Source organism: Hemibagrus wyckioides, linkage group LG14 (genome assembly GCF_019097595.1).
Source record: "Hemibagrus wyckioides isolate EC202008001 linkage group LG14, SWU_Hwy_1.0, whole genome shotgun sequence".
Lineage (NCBI taxonomy): Eukaryota > Metazoa > Chordata > Actinopteri > Siluriformes > Bagridae > Hemibagrus > Hemibagrus wyckioides.
In genome coordinates, this window is record NC_080723.1 from 4,519,998 (window position 1) to 4,540,198 (window position 20,201).

Here is a 20,201-nt window from a genome sequence, read left to right on the forward strand (position 1 = left end):
GTTTTCATGGCGGAGTCGCGTGTGGCATGGAAAAGAAGAAAAAAGGCGAGGTTTGTCCTTTCCTGGTAAATAATCCGTGCCTGCTTGGTGGACGCTTTAGGCATTCAGATATTTGGTAAGTGGTTATTGCGTAGATTTCGATTTTTAGGAAGAAGGAGACGTGCGCTGAAGGTTAGGCGGTTAGCGGTTTCTTGCGATTCATCATGTCATGCTGCACGTGCACAAGTTTTACTATTGTTGTTACTAAGGACATAAAGGTTATGATGGAGACATTTATCTTGACTTTTCGCCTCTGTGAATGAACATTAGATTCGCTGTGGAAGGCCAGTAGAATTAGGCAACGTTAATTATGGAGGCTGGAGCAATTAATGCAGCGACTCCATAGCCTGTACCTGTGTATGATGTGGCACGTGCTGTGGTATCTGTGTATATATGTTGTGGCACGTGCTGTGACCTTTATACCTGTGTATATATATGTTGTGGCAAGTGCTGTGACTTTATATCTGTGTATAACGTTGTGGCACGTGCTGTGACTTTATACCTGTGTATAATGTCGTAGCACGTGCTGTGACTATACCTGTTTATAACGTGGCACGTGCTGTTCCCAGGAAAGCCCTAAGAGGCTATATATTAATATTGTTTTCACAACTTAATTTTTCTGTGCACTCAGCATAACATTTTAGCTTTTGTATTTTTCTGAAGGCAGCAAAAAAACTTTCCCACAAGCATCCTGGATGAACAAAATTCTTCTTACCTTCCATCACTCGGGCTGAAATATCAACGTTTGCCGGTGATCGACAACTTTCACATTCAGTGCCTGACATTTGAGAAGGAGGCTATCAGGTCTGAACCCTGAACATGTAGATAGTTGGGGAAGACACCAGCCTGAGTGTAACACCAGTCCGGTTCACAAGGCAGGAGATTTAGTCAGATTTTTGTTATGGCAAGATCACGAGAAAACAAAAGCGGAAAAAAATAATAATGCATGGTCGTACGTTCATGTCTTTGGATCTACAATTTTTATTTTTTAGAAAGAACCGTAGTGCATACAAGATAACCAAAAATAAGCATGTGTCCCCGTCACACCGCAAAATTTGAGTGTATAACTGTATAAATAACTGTTGTTCAATGCTATTGCTTTTAATCCTAATTTTAACACTTTCCTAAACATTCAGTTTGCACACTGATCAGAGAACTATTACACCCAGTTTAATATTTTTTTCTAATGTACAGTACACCTGCTTCACAGCAAACACAAGGAGTCTGTATTTTGTTCACCGACGTTTTACATAAATAGACTTTTACAATGATTGATCAGCAGTAAGCCATATGCACTGCTCTTGATGCCGTTCTCTTCATCACCCCAGCAGAGTTTCCTGTGAAGTCACATGGATTTTTATTATGCTGTATCGAATACCAAAGGAATAATTGAGTGAAAAACACAGTGAAATGCATTAAGAAGAAACGGATGTTTGGACTTTGCTCACTGTATTAAGGCTGGTCCATTTATTCTCATTACCTTTTGAGGATCATCTGAAAGGTGACGGCCTGACCTGGAGCAGGTAAGGGTTCCCAAAAGACACATCATGAGGCAGAGCGCCAACAGAGCAATGCTGACCAACAGCAGGTGATATCTAGCAAGAATTTTTTCATCCTGTAGAGTGAGGATAAGACATTAGCATGATTCTTCATGTAGTTCATACAAAATACTCTGTATGATGTTTTCCACTGTATATAACGGCTCCGAATAAGGACTGTGCCAACTGGTGGAGCACAATACTACACAGCTAAATCATTATCTGGTGATAAAGCACTGAGGAAAGTCAGTTTTCTGTTCCAGCAGAAATGTCCAGGTGAAATGTTATGGTAAGTACAGCACTACATGGCCAAATGTTTGTAGACACATCGTCACACTAATAGGTGGTTTTACCCGAAAGTAACTGGAAGCACATTATTGTAGTCATCGTTTGCTGTATGCTCCATCCCAGTGAACACCATGGGACTGAACTTAAATAGTGCCTGATATCACTAATGCTCTTGTAACTGAATGATCACAAATCCCAACAGCCACGCACCAACATCTAGCCGAAAAACCGTCCCGAACAAGTGGAGGTAGACAGTTAACCTGGAATTGTTTGCAGGTACACATGGGGTGTCTGCATACTTTTGGCCAAAGTGTTTAATAAACTGAATTACATTTTAAGCCACTCAGGTGGTTTCCATGTTCAACATTACATGTTGTGTTGTTTTTGTTACCCAGTTTAGCTCAAAAGATATTCCTCATCTACTTATACTTGTCTGCCAATTTGGGAAGGTTAACATGTATGCTTTCTGCTATACACTGTGTGGTATATAGTAGTAATAATAATAATTCAGTTCAAAGTGAGACTTTCCTGAAGCTAATCTATCAGACTCCAAATCACCACATTAACCCGACTAGCTCAGTCTTAAACTAACTAAGAAAAAGCCAAATACTTCAGACTGGATGACGAGGTTTATTGTAGTCTGATCTGAGTAATGGCAAGGTGCTCACATGGAACATCTAATCAACTTCAATATCAAAGCTATCCATGTTTCTTATCACACACAATGACGCCAGCCTCCACCTATTTTTCTTTTGTTTAAACTTTGGGACTTTCCCAGACATCCTGACACTGCTCTGAGCAGTCCATCTGACCTTGACTCTTATCTTCAGCTCTGTCTGTTTCTGATGAGACCTGCAGTACTAAGAATGTAATTGTTAATTCATCATTCAGACACACCTCAACAATGTTTGTTAAAACCAATAACAGAAATGATGTTCAGAACTACTCATGATTTTTCACCTCATCTATTTACAATGAGACACTTTCATATAGGACTAAAAAAATTAGCTGATTAAGCAGTTGAACAAACCTTGAGAAGATGCTAACTGCTCGTTGTTGTGTAAATATGAGCTCACAAAAGCCAGTGATCTTCTAATGTCAATCTTTTCAGCAAGGAGGTGAAAGATCAATTAGTGAGCTAGTGATCTCCTAGTGAGAAGGCTTTCATTGAGACATTTGAGCCACTTGAGAGTCCAAATAATGATTTTTGTCATGACCCAAAAGAAGGGTGGTGTTTAAAAGAGACTGGTCACTAAAGGTCACTATTTAAAAGATAAATAATTGATTAATGAAATTTTGGACAGCTTGGCTGAGTTGACATGCATATGTAAATTATCCAACTCTATCAAGATTTTGCCTATGAATCATTTCTCAATAGGTATAATTACATTGAAACAAGATATGCTGTTAAATATAAATAATATAAATATAAAATATGAGAAAATGCGTATGCTCTTAAGTGGGCAGCTCTACATTTATTAGGTATTAGGTGCTCCTAAGAGCTTAGAAATATTTCTGGTAAATATACATACATATATGTACCCTTATAGTTTTTGGCGCTAAACAATAAAAATGACATTTATACCCCCAAATTCTTCTCAACATGATGTATAATATTTTTGTTCATGCATCTACACTAATCTGCACTGGTCAGAATTGCGGTGGATCCGCAGAATACTGCAAAGTGGGGGAAGCACTCAGTGGGATGCCAGTCCATCCAATCACAATACTGTATGCATACACATTTGTGCACACACACACACTTCTGAGGCATTAATGAGTCACTAATGCTCTTACCACTCAAGATGGGAGGAAGTTAGAGAACCTGGAGGCTGCACACAAGTCTGACAATAACACAGGATTCAACCAGAGACGTGTATAATATTTTTATATTTTGTTATTTATCTGTTCTGTATTGTGGAAGAATTTTCAACTAAAGATCATGAACCTACCATGATGTATTTATATTCATTAAGCATTAAATACACAATACATGCATACATACACAATCATTGAATTCAGGTGTTGTTTTTCAGGGGTTGGGCTCGGCCCCTTAGTTCCGGTTTGGGGATGACCCCTTCCTGTTCCAACATGACTGCACACCATTGCACAAAGCAAGGTCCATAAAGACATGGATGAGCGAGTTTGGTGTGGAGGAACTTGACTGGCCTGCACCTTAGAACACCTTTGGGATGAATTTGAGTGGAGACTGTGAGCCAGGGCAAAACTGGGACGTCTGCCTTTACATGCACATAAGTGTAATATGGAGTTGACCCGCCCTTTCCAGCTATAACAGCTTCAGCTCTTCTGGGAAGGCTTTCCACAAGGTTCCGGAGTGTGTTAATGGGAATTTTTGACCATTCCTCTAGAAATGCATTTGTGAGGTCGGGCACCGATGTTGGACGAGAAGGCCTGGCTCACAGTCTCCGCTCTAATTCATCCCAAAGGTGCTCCCACAAAGTTGGGAGCTTGAAATTGTCCAAAATGTGTTGGTATGCTGAAGCATTAAGAGTTCCTTTCACTGGAACTAAGGGGCCGAGCCCAACCCCTGAAAAACACCTGAATTCAATGATTTGGAGGGGTGTCCCAAGTGTATTTAATGAACTAGTCAAATAATGTTTATTTTGTGCACCTATCATGATGAAGAAACAAAGTTTATTATCATTTCTTAAGTATTTCTTGCATGCATTAATAGATTCTTCGACCATGTTTTTTAATGTGATTTACCTGAGTGAGTAGGACGGTCAGTTTGGGGTCAGGAGTGAACTCCAAGTTGAGGCATGATGGTGTGTTTGAGCTCTTCTTAACTGATTGTACAGCAAGCGCCCTTACAGGAGAAATGCCGTTCTCTTGGTTTTTATTAAAAGGGCATTGTGGCGGTGACCTGAAAATAACATCATCTCAGCCTACAGATATGTATTAGAAAAAAACATCCATGAAATATGTATTGCTGCTGTGTTCACTTACGGAGTTTGAGGCAGAATGTGACTTGGAGCGGTAATCTTCAGACAAGAATTATAAGCCTGGGGCTTCGTTTGCATGTTCGAGGGCTTTTGGAGAAGTGCAGAATCAGTAGCTGATATAGGTGTCTGTATATCCAGGAACAGGGTTATATTTAATGTTTGTTTCCCAGCAGAGCCTATGGACAGAAAAATAAAAAAAATCAATCACACCCTGAACACATTCCAGCAGTTTGCATGCTCTTAGAACTAGTGTACATACCTTTCAGGCCTAACTGGCTTCCCAGTAATGTGGCACTAATGCTGTCGTGATCTAGGGAATCTCCAACATTCATTAAAGGCACAAGAAGTAATTTGCTGATAACTTCACTTTTATGTTGTGTGCTGTTTATCAGTTCATCTGCATGAGTTAACAGCGGAGGTGAATTCATATCCGGCTTCTCGTTTAAAACATCGGAATCGTTTAACTGTGTGCAGAACTTCAGGTTTGCCAGTGAGCCCAGCATCTGATTCCAGTCCTGAAACACATATACACACACACACAAAAATAAGGATTGCCAACAAACAATCTCAAACTAGGAAAGAGAGAAATACAAATCAAACAATATAATCACCATGCTAATGTCTGGGTTCTTGATGTCATGGTTTTGTGAGTAAATCCCAATGCTTATGAAAGCTCCAGCTAGGACCAGCAGGCACATGAAAAACACAGTCACAGGTGGATGGTGTATAATTCGACTCCTCAGGTTTGTGACAGGATGCCATTGAGCCATAGTGCAGCAACACCACCCTCACTAAAGCTCGATACTGAAACACACAAGGTCAGTCTTTAACACTTTACAGCTTTCATACACACACTTGAAAATAAAAGGGGGTTAGCTGGGTGAAGAGACTACAAATGAAGCAGTTTTAAGCTTCCTAAAAGGGTTTTACATGTGAAGCTCGTGCATAGAATGAATTTCTGTGGCTTTACTTATACATGAGTGGAACTACCAGAAGCTCATTATGGATCACAGTTTACATAGACGGTGTGCATTATTATGCGTTATCCTCACCTAGTCTACTAGTCCCTGCCTTTGCATAGGTTTAAACAAATGCACTCTCGGGGATGTGACATAGCATGTGACAAGTATATAGAGACAAGTAATGTAAAATAGCTTATGTTTTAAACTTACTTGTATTACTTAATAGCTTCATTGTTCACTAAAACACTGGTCATACATTTGGCTTTATTCAAACCAACTGAAGCATATCTAGCAAACTGAAGGACTGATCTCTTGCCAGAATTTTGGTACGTATACATTTGCTTAATTTATCCAATAGAAGCGGCACATTATGAAACAGAACATATATATATATATATATATATATAGGTGAAGTGAATAAGACTGATGATCTCATCATGGCACCTGTTAGTGGGTGGGATATATTAGGCAGCGAGTGAACATTTTGTCCTCAAAGTTGATGTGTTAGAGCTAGATTTGAGCAAGTTTGACGAAGGGCCAGATTATGATGGCTAGACGACCGGATCTGAGCATCTCCAAAACTGCAGCTCTTGTGGGGTGTTCCCAGTCTGCAGTGGTCAGTATCCTTTTAAAGTATCCTTTAAGTACTCACTGGACCCCACCTCACAACTTGCATGACTTAAAGCATACTTAAAGGATAGATACTGACCACTGCAGACCGGGAAAGTCTTGTCAGCAGACAGAAGGTTCTTGTCATTATTCTTGTCTTCCAGGTTTCTAATCCTCCACTCGGTTTAGTGCCAACAGAACTTCTATATCTATCTCTACTCTGAAAGTATTTCTTAACTCTTTTAATCCATTAGTGTATAGAATATATTTACTCGTGTGCTGTTCTCAAACACTGATGAACAATATGACCAGAGGAATAGCACAACTCCTACTAAATACCTGCTTTGACTGATTTAATACACTGCCACTGAATGAGGCATAAAACGATTTAACCCTTCGTTCACTTGATGACCCAATACCATAATACAGTCTATGGCCAGCTGATTGAACTACAAGAAATGACCACACAATAAAAGTGCCATAGGTTTCTGCGATTAGAATATATGTATATACTCCTTGCGTTTAAGCATTTAACCAGCTGTTAAGTACATGAAGACTAAGCTCCTGCGAATTTCATATAATATACTTGCATCAATGGCCTTATACAGTGAGTTTGCCTGAAGAGTTCCTCTGTCGTGTGTTTACTACTCGATCCGTACGAAAAACCGATTTGTACTGCGCATGCGCGGAAACTCGGGTTTTGTTGCCAACAACACATTATTTTGTAACATTATATTATTAGCAGAATTATAACAACAGTGTTATAAAAAATACCCCAAACTCACACAAGTAGACGCATTTCCGCACATGCGCAGTACTAAATCGTGTTTCGAGAGTGTGAAATGCATAATCTACGTCGGATGTTTCTGTACTGAGGTGGAAGGAGGACTTTGGAACATATTCAAAATAAAGGTCTCCTTTTGTTCTTATACACAACAACAACAATAGTAATAATAATAATAATAATAATAATAATAATAATAAATACAAATACACTCTACAGCCAAACGTATGCGAACACCTAACTATCACACACAGTGGGCCTGGCGTCTTCGCCAAACGTAAACTAACCACAACATTACCTCAAAAACCCACCCAAAGTGTCCAGTGTACCAAAAGCAGTGTACCTTTATTATTTAGCCATTCATAGGCACAACTGGGACCTTTGGACCCTAGGGTAAAGGGGTGTAAAATGGGTTAAATCAATTCAGACCTTTATTTTGAAAACATCCGGAAGTGCGACAGTAGTTGACTGTAACAAATGATCCCGGGCTGTTATCGGTATACTTAAGAGTATAGTTTGATCAAAAGAAATTAATCAAAGGTAAGGATTAAAGGTGTTATTTAGCGGAGGTTATAACGCGCAGCTTTCAAGTTAATGCTTGTGCGGAATTAAAGATCTTACTTGATGCTAAAAAAATAAACAATCCGACCACCTCGTTGCTAGCTAGCTAGCTAACTTGGATACTATAGATTAGCGTTTAAGTCAAAAGCCGCACGTGATTAAGTGCGGATTTTTATATACACTACCAAAATCTACCTTTTTTAAAAAACAAATATTCTCTATAGATGTCAGGTGTTTGCTTTTTATGGAAATGTAACCTCTGTACTCATGTTGGCGTTTAATAGCGCTCCTTTACACAGAGTAACATGAGCTCACGCGCTGAAATGGCGTTATTAATGCGTTATTACACGTGTGCACCCGTTTAAAGGTGTGTCTCTGCTTTCAGACATGTCTTCAGACCCTCTGAAAAAGCGCAAGACCAAAGTGATCCGGAATGATGGCGGCACTCCTGAAACTAAACGGCTTCGTGGAGATGGAGACCAGGTCAGTGTCCACCTACTTCTATTGATAAACATAAAGATTTGGAGACGATGTACAGCTAAAGCCTTTAAATGAAATCCAACCATACCATTCACAATGGACTGTAGTAGTCCCCAGCCTCTCTATGGCCCTTTCTCTTTTGCCCTTGACGCAGGTAGTCAGTTTCTTTATTTTCTCAACTGTGATGCAGATATTGCTTATGTAAAACTCCTATAAGATTGAATCATAAATGCATTCGTCTCGGCGTACTACTACAGTACATTCAGAATGACCCAATTGACTGAAAAGCTCTCTAAACCAAATCTCTGTACGTACACACAGGGAGTAAACACTAGACATCTTTAGATAACTGACTAGAGTTGATATAGATGGATATGAGGAAACACATACACTTCTCTATGTCTCTGACCCCATTAGGATGTGCGTACGTACAATGAAGAAGTGGAACTGGAGAGTCGAGACCCTGAACAGGATTACACCCTATATAAAAACACCTGTGAGGCATTGGCTACACTAATGGGTGAAATCCAAGAACTGAAAGCCAGCGGCGCTAAAGAAGGAGTGAGTATCTTTTTGTACTACCTTTTTTGTGTAGTATCTTTTTGCTTTTTCTTTAAAAGAAAACGAGCTACGTTGCATTATTTGTGTGTTTGTGTATCTAGAGTGTAGAGGTTGAAACAAAACGCAGGCAAGGATGCAGTCACTTCATCACTCTGAAGAAGCTGAATCGTCTGTCGCACATGAGGCTGAAGAAAGCACGTGATCAGACACACGAGGTACACACGATGCACACTCTGTCTCTCTGTTTGTTCCCGTCATGCTTCTTGTGTGCTCATGTGCCGTTCTTATTTATTCGCAGGCGAAGCAGAAAGTGGACGTGTTGCACCTACAGCTTCAGAATCTTCTCTATGAAGTCATGCATCTTCAGAAGGAAATCGGCAAATGCCTTGAGTTCAAGTAAGTGATGAAGTGATTTAGCTCGTTGGTCCGGTGCTTGAAGTGAGGTTTGCAGGTTAAATGCTTTGAAAACCATGTTTCTGTGTGTCAATAGGTCGCAGCATGAAGAGATCGAGTTGGTCAGTGTGGATGAGTTCTTTAAGGATGCCCCAGCTGAAATCTCCCGCCCTCATCTCACCAAAGATGACCCTCACCAGCTCACACTCGCTCGACTGGACTGGGAATTAGAGCAGAGGAAGAGGTAATTTTAGCCATTATCATGCAACCCTACACGCTGGTGGCTCAGTGGTAGGTTTCTCACCTACCATGCGGAAGGCCCGGGTTAGATTCCCAGCCACTGGATGCAGTGCCGGTCCCAAGCCCGGATAAAATGGGAGGGTTGCATCAGGAAGGGCATCCGGCGTAAAACCTGTGCCAAGTTGTTGTGCGGACCAGTTGGTCCGCTGTGGCGACCCCTCACACACGTAGGGAGCAGCCGAAACATCAATAACAGCATCATCATGCAACCTTACAATCTGCAGAGGTTTTAAAAGGATCGTGACTAAGATTTGGTTGTCGTCGATTTGTATTTTAGGTTGGCTGAGCAGTATAAGAGCTCGCTGTGCACTAAGGAAAAGATCTTGAAAGGAATTGAGCTGAAGAAGGAGTACCTGAGCAGTCTTCAGCCAGGCCTACAGGCCATCATGCAGGTAAATTCACTGACACAAACACACAGTGTAAAGCGGTGCCCGGATTGTTTATTTGTTTTTACATGGCTACTTTCACATTTACATTTCTGGCATTTGGCAGACGCCCTTATCCAGAACGACTTACATTTTCATCTCATCTTTTTTATACAACTCGGCAATCGAGGATTAAGGACCTTGCTCAGGGGCCCAGTAGTGGCAGCTTAGTTTACCTGGAATTCGAACTCACAACCTTCTGATCAATAGTCCAACACCTTAACCACTTTGATCAGTGATTATTTCCAGGTTTTAATAGCATTTCTAATGGAGCCCATCTAATCTAAGTGAACTGAAAAATATCCAACTCTCAATAACTGTTTAATAACTGTATTGCTGAGGAATGAAAGCAGATTAACCAACCCTTCCCTTTTTTTTCTCTCTCTCTGTCTCTCTTTCTCTCAGGCATCTCTGCCCGTTCAAGAGTACCTGTCCATGCCGTTCGAGCGGGTGCAGAAACAGGCCGAGGTTGCCCGGCACCTTCCTCCTCCTCTGTATGTGCTGCTTGTGCAGGCCAGTGCTTATGGACAAGCTTGTGGTAATGCAAATGCTTATCTTGTCTTTTTTTTTTTTTTTTTTTTGACTTGTTGACCATCTCATACACATAAAAATGTAAATAGTTGCAGGTGGTCGTAGGCAATGGTCATCATGGACATTGTGATTGTGTTTCAGACAAGAATCTGTCCGTGTCCATCAATGGAGATGTGGATGAAGCCAAGGCTCTTTCCAGACCACCCGAGGATTCTCAAGGTAAATATATATGCTTTTGAGCAAGTGTTTTTTAATGGTTTCTTCCTCTTTGATTCAACAGGGTGGCTTAGTGGTTAGCACTGTTACCTCACAGCAAGAAGGTCCTGGGTTCGAATCCCGGGTTTGAACAGGCAGGGGCCTTTCTATGTGGAGTTACTCTGGGTGCTCCGGTTTCCTCCCATAGTCCAAAAACATGTACATTAGGTTGATTGGTAATTCTAAATTGCCCAAAGAAGTGTGTGTGAATGATTGTCTGTCTATATGTGTGTGGCCCTGTGATGGACTGGTGACCTATCCACTGTACCCCTGCCTTTTGCCCTATGTGTGCTGGGATAGGCTCTAGCAGATCCCCGTGACCCTAATTAGGAATAAAGCAGGTATATAAAATGGATGGATATCTGATTTTAGAGATTATACTTAAGCATGTTAAAGTTTAATATGAGTCTATTAGTCTATGATGTCACAAAATGCATTTTAGGTCATGGAAACGTTTAGTTTGGTTAGCTAATTAAATGAATCACTGCTGGTCAGGATATGAATCCCGTACCTTATAATGCTGCTCTTGTCTCATGTTGTGACAAAAAGTTAATAAGGATTAAGTCGATTGATTGTACGTGTGTTTTTTTCCTTTAAGATGACGAGAGTGATTCTGATGCAGAAGAGGAACAACAGAACACTGTAAGTCAGTCTCCTTCTGCTTATTATCTAGCATTGCGCTCTCCAGATGCTATATTTGGAATCATCACCTCACAAATCCCTGTCACTGTTGTTACTCTTTTTTTTGTTCAGAAACGACGGCGAGGTACTGTCGGTGTTCAGCTCGATGACAAGCGTAAGGAAATGCTGAAACGCCATCCTCTCTCACTGTGCATCGACCTCAAGTGTAAAGGTGTGTGTGTGTCTGCATGTGTGTGAACAGAACAGATGTTAATCATATGATATTTGAAACGCACCAACCTCCATGACCATGATGTCTGCTCTCTCTTTGCTTTGTTGTAGATGGCAGTGTGTTGCATTTGTTTTTTTATTACCTGATGAACCTCAACATTCTTACTGTGAAAGCAAAAGTTTCAGCCTCTGCAGACCTCTCAGGAGCCATCAGCGCAGGGTGAGTTAAAGCTCTTCAGACCATTAAACAAAAATTAAGAGATGAAGAAAACTCACTGTAGACTATTTCAATTTTCCTAAACAATGCCTCTCTTGCTGTGTAGAGAGCTGCTAAACCCAGAATCTCTGTTAAACTGCCTGTATGCGTCTGACGATGGCCAAGAAACCCCCAACCCTACCAACCGCTACCAGTTTGACAAAGTGGGGTAAGGCTCTCCGGTTCTCTCAGAGTACAACTGTTGTTGCTCATACATATTGATCAATAATGGCAGGGCTTCAGCTTGGGAAGTAAAATGCTCAACTAACGGATATCACACTTTCTTGTTCTATAGCATCACAACTTTTGCTGATTATGTGTCGGAACTTGGACATGCATACATCTGGGTGCAGAAGCTAGGAGGATTACAATTTTCCAGTGACACACCACAGGTATAAGCGTCTTCCCGAATGCATTTACTGCACCATGTTTCACGTCATGCTTGGTTGTCTTTGTTTTTTAAACAGCATAATATCTGTGTCTTAGCATTTACTTTTTCAACATAATGTATTTTTGTACACTCACCGTATACTGTACACAGATGTCTAATCAGACAATCATGTGGCAGCAGCACAATCCATTAACTCATGCAGATACAGATCTTCAGGTACTGGAAGTTCAAGTCAAAAATTAAAATGAAGAAAAAGCATGGTTGGTGCTACCAGAAGGGCTGGTGTGAGTATTTCCAAAACTGCCATAACATTATGACCACCTGCCTAATATTGTGTTGGTCCCCCTTTTGCTGCCAAAACAGCCTTGACCTGTTGAGGCATGGACTGCACTAGATCCCTGAAGGTGTGCTGTGGGATCTGGCACCAAGATGTTAGCAGCAGATCCTTTAAATCCTCTAAGTTGTGAGGTGGGGTCTCCATGGACTTGTTTGTCCAGCACATCCCACAGATGCCACTGGATTGAGATCTAAGGAATTTGGTGGCCATGTCCACACCTCAAACTGATGGTTGTGCTCATCAAACCATTCCTGAACCATTTTTGCTTTGTGGCATCAGGGAATACCGTTTCCATGAAAGGGTGTACATGGTCTACAGCAATGCTTAGGTAGGTGGTACTTGTTAAAGAAACATCCATATGGGTGGCAGGATCCAAGGTTTCCCAGCAGAACACAGAACATTGTGTGTGCACTGTGTATTCTGACACCTTTCTATCAGAACCAGCATTAACTTCTTCAGCAATTTGAGCAACAGTAGCTCGTCTGTTGGATCGGATCACACGGGCCAGCCTTCACGCCACACGTGCATCAATGAGCCTTGACCGCCCATGACCCTGTCACCTGTTCACTGCTGTTCCTTCTTTGGACTACTTTTGATAGATACTGACCACTGCAGACTGGGAACACCCCACAAGAGCTGCAGTTTTGGAGATGCTCTGATCCAGTGGTCACAATTTGGCCCTTCGTCAAATTCGCTCAAATCCTTACACTTGTGTTAGAAGCAGGAAAAATGGACATCAACTTTGAGGACAAAATGTTCACTTGCTGCCTAATATATCCCACCCACTAACAGGTACCATGATGATGAGATCATCAGTGTTATTCACTTCATAATGTTATGCCTGTTGGGTGTATGTACTGAGTTAAAAGGATAATTTGGGTTTCAGGATGACATGCTGTCACATAATTGGTCATTATAATATTCAATAATGTTTTTACAATACAGAATGTGTAGTAATTTCTGATGTAGTTGACGGTGTCTGACCACTTGCAGGTTGAAGGTGTGCACAGCTCTCTCAGTGCCAGTCATATGGAGAGCACCATCAAGCTGCTGAGAGGACGTCTGCTGGCTCGCCTGGCTTTGCACAAACAGTTCAGCTCTTTAGGTTCGCACACTTCATTCCCTTAAACATGCTTGGTTATGAGAATGAGGTTATAAATAAATAAAAAGAAAACCTGTTGATTTCTCAACACTTTTATAAAGGGAAGTTCAAACAAAGCAGTTCAACGCAAATCCAAAACAGCAGCTGCTACTTTCTCACAATAAGGGTGTTAGGAAATTTCTCTCATGTCTGTTTCATCCTTTCAAACTTTCAGTAATACAGAAGCAATACAGTAAAATGTGATTACTTACACACATGGACAAGAGTGTTGGTACCCTTCCATTAAAGAAAGAAAAACCCATCAATGGTCACTAAAATAACTTGTGAACATAGAGCTGATGTGACTTACCAAAAAGCTCCACTTTTGTCTCATCTGTCCAAAGCCACAAAGCTTCTGGGAGAATGTCCTTCAGACAGATGAGACAAAACTGGAGCTTATCAGCTCTGTCTTCACAGATGCCAAAATGAAGCATACAAAGAAAAGAAGGCTGTTCCTACTGTGAAACATGGACGCGGCTTGGTTATGTTCTCATGCTGCTTTCCTGCATCTGGCACAGGGTATGATGAAATCTCAAGGCGAAATGTGCTGCCTGGTGTCAGAAAGCTTGGTCTCAGTCACAGGTCATGGGTCCTCTAACAGGTTAATGACCCAAAACACACCCAAGAATGGCTATAAACAAAACTACACTATTCTGAAGTGCCCTTCTATGAACATCTAAATCCTATTGAACATCTGTGGAAAAAAACTGCAGTCTGGAGAGGGCACCCTTCAAACCTGAGACGGCTGTGGCAGTTCGCTCACGAGGAGTGGGACAAAGTACCTGTGGACAGGTGCAGAGGTCTCACTGTGACTTACAAAAATCGCTTGATTGCAGTGATTGCCTCAAAAGGTTACACAAAAGAATATCAAGTTATGGGTACCATCATTTTAGTCCAGGCCAGTTTCATTAGTTTTGCAGATTATGTTTTAAATCTGTAATATTTTCCTTTCACTTTATGTTCAAAAGATTTGTTGTTGCTTGTTACAGAGCACAACATAGTTCCTGTTTCCACTGAGTGCCAGCATCTCTTCCCAGCTAAAGTGGTCTCTCGCCTGGCTCGCTGGACTATGATGAGCTACGAGGATTTCCTGGTACGTCTGTTTAAAGGGGATTTTCACAGTTTGAATTGTTTTAGGATTTCGGTTTTAAGGCTGATTTATTGCTGCTCAGATGATTTAGACGTTGCACTGTTTTTACTGATCTGGCGCTCTAGATTTGAGATGTATACCCAGGTGTACGCTCTTTTAACTTCATTTTCAGTTGTAATAACGTTCTAATGCAGGACAGAAGTATAGCTAGAGTGAGGGGGAAAAATTTTTTTGATCCCCTGCTGATTTTGTACCTTTGCCTACTGACTAAGACATGATCAGTCTATAATTATAATGGTAGGTTTATTTTAACAGTGAGAGAATAACCACAAAAAAATGCATTTTAATGTGTGAAATAAATATTTGATCCCCCTATCACTCAGCAAGATTTCTGGCTCCCAGGTGTCTTTTATACAGGTAACAAGCTGAGATTAGGATATATATACTCTCTTAAAGGGATTGTTCCTAATATCAGCTTGTTACCTGTATAAAAGACACCTGTCCACAGAAGCAGTCAATCAATCAGATTCCAAACTCTCCACTATGACCAAGACCAAAGAGCTGTCCAAAGAATGTCAGGGACAAGATTATAGACCTACACGAGGCTGGAATGGGCTACAAGACCATCGCCAAGAAGCTTGGTGAGAAGCTGACAACAGATGAAGCAATAATTCACAAATGGAAGAATGACAAAATAACCGTCAATCTCCCTCGGTCTGGGGCTCCCTGCACCTCGTGGAGTTTGACTGATCATGAGGAGGGAGGATCTTGTCAATGATCTCAAGGCAGCTGGGACCACAGTCACCAAGAAAACAATTGGTAACACACTACGCCGTGAAGGACCGAAATCCTGCAGCGCCCGCAAGGTCCCCCTGCTCAAGAAAGCACATGTACAGACCTGTCTGAAGTTTGCCAATGAACATCTGAATGCTTCAGAGGACAACTGGGTGAAAATGTTGTGGTCAGATGAGCATCCCCCCCCGTCAAACATGGAGGTGGAAACATTATGCTTTGGGGGTGTTTTTTTGCTTAGGGGATAGGACAACTGCACCGGATCAAAGGGAAGATGGACGTGTTCATGTACCGTCAAATCATGTACCGTGAGAATCTCCTTCCCTCAACCTTGAAAATAGGTTGTGGATGGGTATTCCAGCACGACAATGACCCAAATGGCTCAAGAAGAAGCAAGGTCCTGGAGTGGCCTAGCCAGTCTCCAGACCTTAATCCCATAGAAAATCTGTGGAGGGAGCTGAAGGTTCGAGTTGCCAAACGCCAGCCTCGAACCCCTTAATGACTTGGAGAGGATCTGCAAAAAGGAGTGGGACACAATCCCTCCTGAGATGTGCACAAACCTGGTGGCCAACTAAAACCTGGTGGAAACGTCTGACCTGTTATTGCCAACAAGGGTTTTGCCACCAAGTTTCTAAGTCATGTTTTGCGAAGGGCTCAAATATTTATTTCACTCATTAAAATGCAAATCAATGTATAACTTTTTTGACATGCATTTTTTATTTTGTTTTGTTGTTATTCAGTTTCTCACTGTTCAAGAAATTGTGTGTATGTTTGCGTTTAGGAGTTAGGCTTTGTGCAGCACGTGGTGAATGCCGGCCTAGTGCGGGAGACCGACCTGTTCTTCATGGCAACAGTGGAGAGGGGAACAGGTGAGTAGGAATCATGGTAGATTCTATTCACTGGGAGAAAAAGCACAAAATGAAAAAGTGAACAAAGCCTGAGATTTAAATCTCTAGTTGTATTTCAGTTCACTTGCTGCTTAAAAGCTCCAGTGTGGTCTGATTTTGTGACCATTTTGTGGCTTTCAGCTCGTCTTCAGGCTGCGGTGGTGTTGAATCCGCGCTACCCAGAGATCACCCCTCTCTTCTCACTTTCACTGCTCTGGAAAGGCGAGCGCAGCGGCCGCACCGACGATAACCTGCGGGTAAGAACAGTATTACTGTGCTGTAATGAAAGATTTAAATAGCTGTGAGGATTATATCTGATGCATAAAAAAGCATAAAAAGCATGTTTCTTTGCAGCATTTTAGTCAGCTCCTGTGACTATAGAAGTCTTAACACAGCTTGATTTAATTAAATGGTGGTTCTTTGGACAGGCATTGGAGAGTGAGGTGAATGTGTTTAGGTCTGAACTCCAGGGACCCCGACCAGGCCTGCAGCTCCTGACCAACCAGATTCAGCGTCTGTGTGTGTGTCTGGATGTTTATCTGGAGACCGAAAGCCAAGTGTGTGATGGCTCAGAGGGCCCGATAGAATTCCCAAGGGAGAAGATGTGCTTACGATCTGTCAGGTAAAAACATGAAGTGCTGAGATGTTGTAATCTCCAGTTTTAATATTATAACTATTACTATTTTAATATTTCACACACTTGAGCCACTAACTGAAGTCTTTCTCGACTTTCAGAGGACCTAATCGTCTGAAACCTTTCAAGTACAACCACCCTCAGGGCTTTTTCAGTCATCGCTAGATTCCTCTTCTCTACATTTTACTTTCATTTTTTTACAGCTTGAATAAATTTCAAGCGTTTGATTCTATATTGTAATGTTTCACTGTGTAGAATAAGAAATAAAACACTTTGTGATACGTTGTGTCTCCGGTGTGTATTGTTCCCTAAACTTTTGACCTGAAGTCAGTTTTTAATAACCCAGGACGTCTCCCATCTAAGATATCATGACCCAGATTAATAAACTTTTATTAAAATGACTTTTTGAAGCTGTTTTTAAATATAAAAGTGCTTAGGTGGTTATCTATACACTACTCACAAAAAGAATATTTGGATATTAAGGATATTTGGTTTTGGGTGAAATTTATGGAAAATGTAAAAAGTTCATGCTACAGTGATATAATATCATGAAAGTAGGGCATTTAAGTAGAAGCCTGCAATGGTGATTTCCTCATCTCAAACAATTTATTGAAACAAAAGCCAACAACAGTGGTGGGTATACCACAACAAAAAATGTCAATGTCTCAATAATTTGTCATGTGCCCTTGACCATCAATTACAGCTTGACCATGACGTCTCATGCTGTTCACGAGTCGATTTATTGTCTGCTGAGGCACAGCATTCCACTCTTCTTGAAGGGCGGCCCTCAGGTCATTGAGGTTCTGGGGTGCAGGGTTACAAGCCTCTACACGGCGACTCGGCTGATCCCATAGGTTTTCTATGGGATTCAGGTCTGGAGAAAGTGCAGGCCACTCCATTTGAGGTACCCCAGCCTCCAGCAGCCGTTCCCTAATGATGCGACCTCGATGAGCTGGAGCATTGTCGTCCATGAAGATGAAAAGGCCTGTGTTGTTCATGCAGGGGCACAATGACTGGATTAATGATGTTATTCAGGTAGTATTGCCTTGTCACTGTACCATTCACAAGATGTAGGGCAGATCTGTATTGAGTAGACACACATGCCCACACCACCACAACAGTGGCTGATGCATAGCGCTCTCCTTGACATCTCCAACATCGTTGGCGGCCATCATTTCTGCTCAACGTGAATCGACTTTCATCAGAGAACAGCACTGTGGCCCACTGGTCCCTCGTCCAACGTAAATGCTCCCTGGCCCATGCAAGACGATGACCCCTGTGCCTGGTAGTGTGGTCAGTGTACCATTGCAGGTCGTCTAGCACGCAGACCACGCTGATGTAAACGGTTTCACAACTGTTCACAATGAAGCAGTAATCAACGTGGGATGTGGCCAGAGGACGTCCACTTCTATGCCTTTCTGTGACTCTTCCAGTCTCTCTGTATCTCTGTCGCAACCTGCTGATGACACTCTGTGATGCTCTAAGCTCAGTGGCCACTTCCCTCTGAGAACATCCTGTTTGAAGCCTCACAATGGCGAGGTACTGTTGATCAATTGTTAGGTGTGGTCTTGGTCTCATGATGTCAAACTGTGAACAGCACGATGAAGAGGACTGTTGAAATACCAATTCTAATTGAACCAGAAAATTTATTGGTCGATTCATGGATCAAACACCAGTTGTGAATTTTGCCGTTAAGCACCTTGTTAGAGAACAGCAAGTTATGCAAAAAGTATTGAAACATTGAACAGTTGGACATGTGCATTCAGAACTGTAGAGAAGGTCAAATTAAGTTCACCTGTAAAGGCTATAGTGCATTTTAGGGGCATCCTGAAATTTCACCCGAAATCCGAATGTCCTTAACTTTTTGTGAGTAGTGTATATGTTGTACCTTCTCTCAGGGTACAGGGTAGGTATGCATCAAGACTCTTTCTCTTCTCTGTTCGGGTACCTGGGTGGTGGAATGCACTTCTCATGGACGTCAGAACAGCTGAGTGACTGGCTGTCTTCAAACAAGGGGTGAAGACTTACCTCTTTCTGAAAGACTTAAACTAACACTTGTTTTCTGCTTGTCTGTTTTTGTCTATCTGTTAGATCAACTCCAACAGAATTTTAGACTCATGGTATCCTTAATCTGTGACCTAGTTGAACTATTATTTGCTGATAGTGATCGTGTGTCTCTCTGGATAAGAGCGTCTGCCAAATAGTGTATAAATTAAGTCCACCACACTGAAGGAATGACCAAATGTGGAGATGTCTTAATAGTTGACAGCTCATTTTAGCTCTCAGAAATATATGACCTTTTTCTACATATATTTCCTTATTCCTTTCCCCCATATATATTTTTGTACACATTTACAGTGTTGTTGAGGTTGGTGGTCCTGTTTCACTGGTTACTCTTTCATCGCAACAACACTTCCCAAACCTGTTTAACATAGGTTTTTGCTAGCAGGTGTAGGAGGTTATTCTTGTTTGGCATCAGAATAGTTTCTCTAATTTCTGTAGGTTTAGGGAATGTTGTTTAAAGGTTCTTTTTTATGCTCCATTTTGTGCACAGTATGTCTTCTTTTAGTAACCAGGTTTAGTTAAGGATCGGTCACTGTGCTCCAGTGTTTATATTCTTTGTTAAGAGACATTAACAGTCTATTTACTTTGTTGAGCTGTTGCTTTTGTCGAGTGTTTTGGATTTTTTTTTCTTTTGTATTTCAATACAAAACAGGCTCTTTACTAGTCTCTTTACTGGCCCTCCCTTTGCAGCTATAACAGCTTCAACTCTTCTGGGAAGGCTTTCCACAAGATTTAGGAGTGTGTTTATGGGAATTTTTGACCGTTCCTCTAGAAGCGGATTTGTGAGGTCAGACACTGATGTTGGATGAGAAGGTCTGGCTCACAGTCTCCGCTGTAATTCATCCCAAAGGTGTTCTATCAGGTTGAGGTCAGGACTCTGTGAAGTTCCTCCACACCAAACTCGCTCATCCATGTCTTTATGGACCTCGCTTTGTGCACTGGTGCACAGTCATGTTGGAACAGAAAGGGGTCATCCCCAAACTGTTCCCACAAAGCTGGGAGCATGAAATTGTCCAAAATGTCTTGGTATGAAGCTGAAGCATTAAGAGTTCCTTTCACTGGAACTAA

The 20,201-nt window shown here is 41.5% G+C and overlaps 2 protein-coding genes across 5 annotated transcripts; one reads left to right on the forward strand and one right to left on the reverse strand.

Annotated features, from left to right (window-relative positions):
* Position 1: 1 nt before the first annotated feature.
* thoc5 (THO complex 5) lies at positions 2-17,350 on the forward strand. 2 transcript variants are annotated; one of them, XM_058408894.1, is made up of 20 exons: positions 2-115; positions 8,130-8,227; positions 8,642-8,785; positions 8,887-9,000; positions 9,084-9,181; positions 9,276-9,422; positions 9,756-9,870; positions 10,309-10,441; positions 10,576-10,653; positions 11,288-11,331; positions 11,443-11,542; positions 11,653-11,761; positions 11,865-11,966; positions 12,093-12,189; positions 13,519-13,630; positions 14,656-14,759; positions 16,330-16,417; positions 16,577-16,692; positions 16,864-17,057; positions 17,171-17,350. In XM_058408894.1, exons 2-20 carry the CDS (start codon positions 8,132-8,134, stop codon positions 17,232-17,234), a joined length of 2,055 nt encoding a protein of 684 aa, XP_058264877.1. In that variant the 5' UTR covers positions 2-115; positions 8,130-8,131; the 3' UTR covers positions 17,235-17,350. The 2 variants fall into 2 exon arrangements, with proteins under 2 accessions (XP_058264877.1, XP_058264876.1); XM_058408893.1 differs by lacking the exon at positions 2-115 and adding an exon at positions 7,582-7,723.
* Positions 1,194-7,296, reverse strand: zgc:158398 (uncharacterized protein LOC568894 homolog). Of its 3 annotated transcripts, none has more exons than XM_058408896.1 (7): positions 7,185-7,296; positions 5,440-5,632; positions 5,088-5,343; positions 4,833-5,004; positions 4,593-4,749; positions 1,520-1,654; positions 1,194-1,376 (listed from the first exon to the last, which is right to left on the reverse strand). In XM_058408896.1, exons 2-7 carry the CDS (start codon positions 5,596-5,598, stop codon positions 1,359-1,361), a joined length of 897 nt encoding a protein of 298 aa, XP_058264879.1. In that variant the 5' UTR covers positions 5,599-5,632; positions 7,185-7,296; the 3' UTR covers positions 1,194-1,358. The 3 variants fall into 3 exon arrangements, with proteins under 3 accessions (XP_058264879.1, XP_058264878.1, XP_058264880.1); XM_058408895.1 differs by lacking the exon at positions 7,185-7,296 and adding an exon at positions 6,990-7,178; XM_058408897.1 differs by lacking the exon at positions 7,185-7,296 and adding an exon at positions 6,001-6,017.
* Positions 17,351-20,201: the final 2,851 nt, after the last annotated feature.

What these genes read in the sequence shown, in the direction of transcription:
- thoc5 (XM_058408894.1), top strand. Translation starts at nt 8,132, where the DNA reads ATGTCTTCAGACCCTCTGAAAAAGCGCAAGACCAAAGTGATCCGGAAT. An exon ending in GCCTACAGGCCATCATGCAG is followed by an intron (nt 9,871 to 10,308) that starts GTAAATTCACTG and finishes TCTTTCTCTCAG; the next exon opens with GCATCTCTGCCCGTTCAAGA. An exon ending in CAAACAGTTCAGCTCTTTAG is followed by an intron (nt 13,631 to 14,655) that starts GTTCGCACACTT and finishes TGCTTGTTACAG; the next exon opens with AGCACAACATAGTTCCTGTT.
- zgc:158398 (XM_058408896.1), bottom strand. Translation starts at nt 5,598, where the DNA reads ATGGCTCAATGGCATCCTGTCACAAACCTGAGGAGTCGAATTATACAC. An exon ending in AGAACCCAGACATTAGCATG is followed by an intron (nt 5,344 to 5,439) that starts GTGATTATATTG and finishes TATGTGTTTCAG; the next exon opens with GACTGGAATCAGATGCTGGG. An exon ending in TGACCGTCCTACTCACTCAG is followed by an intron (nt 1,655 to 4,592) that starts GTAAATCACATT and finishes CTCACTCTACAG; the next exon opens with GATGAAAAAATTCTTGCTAG.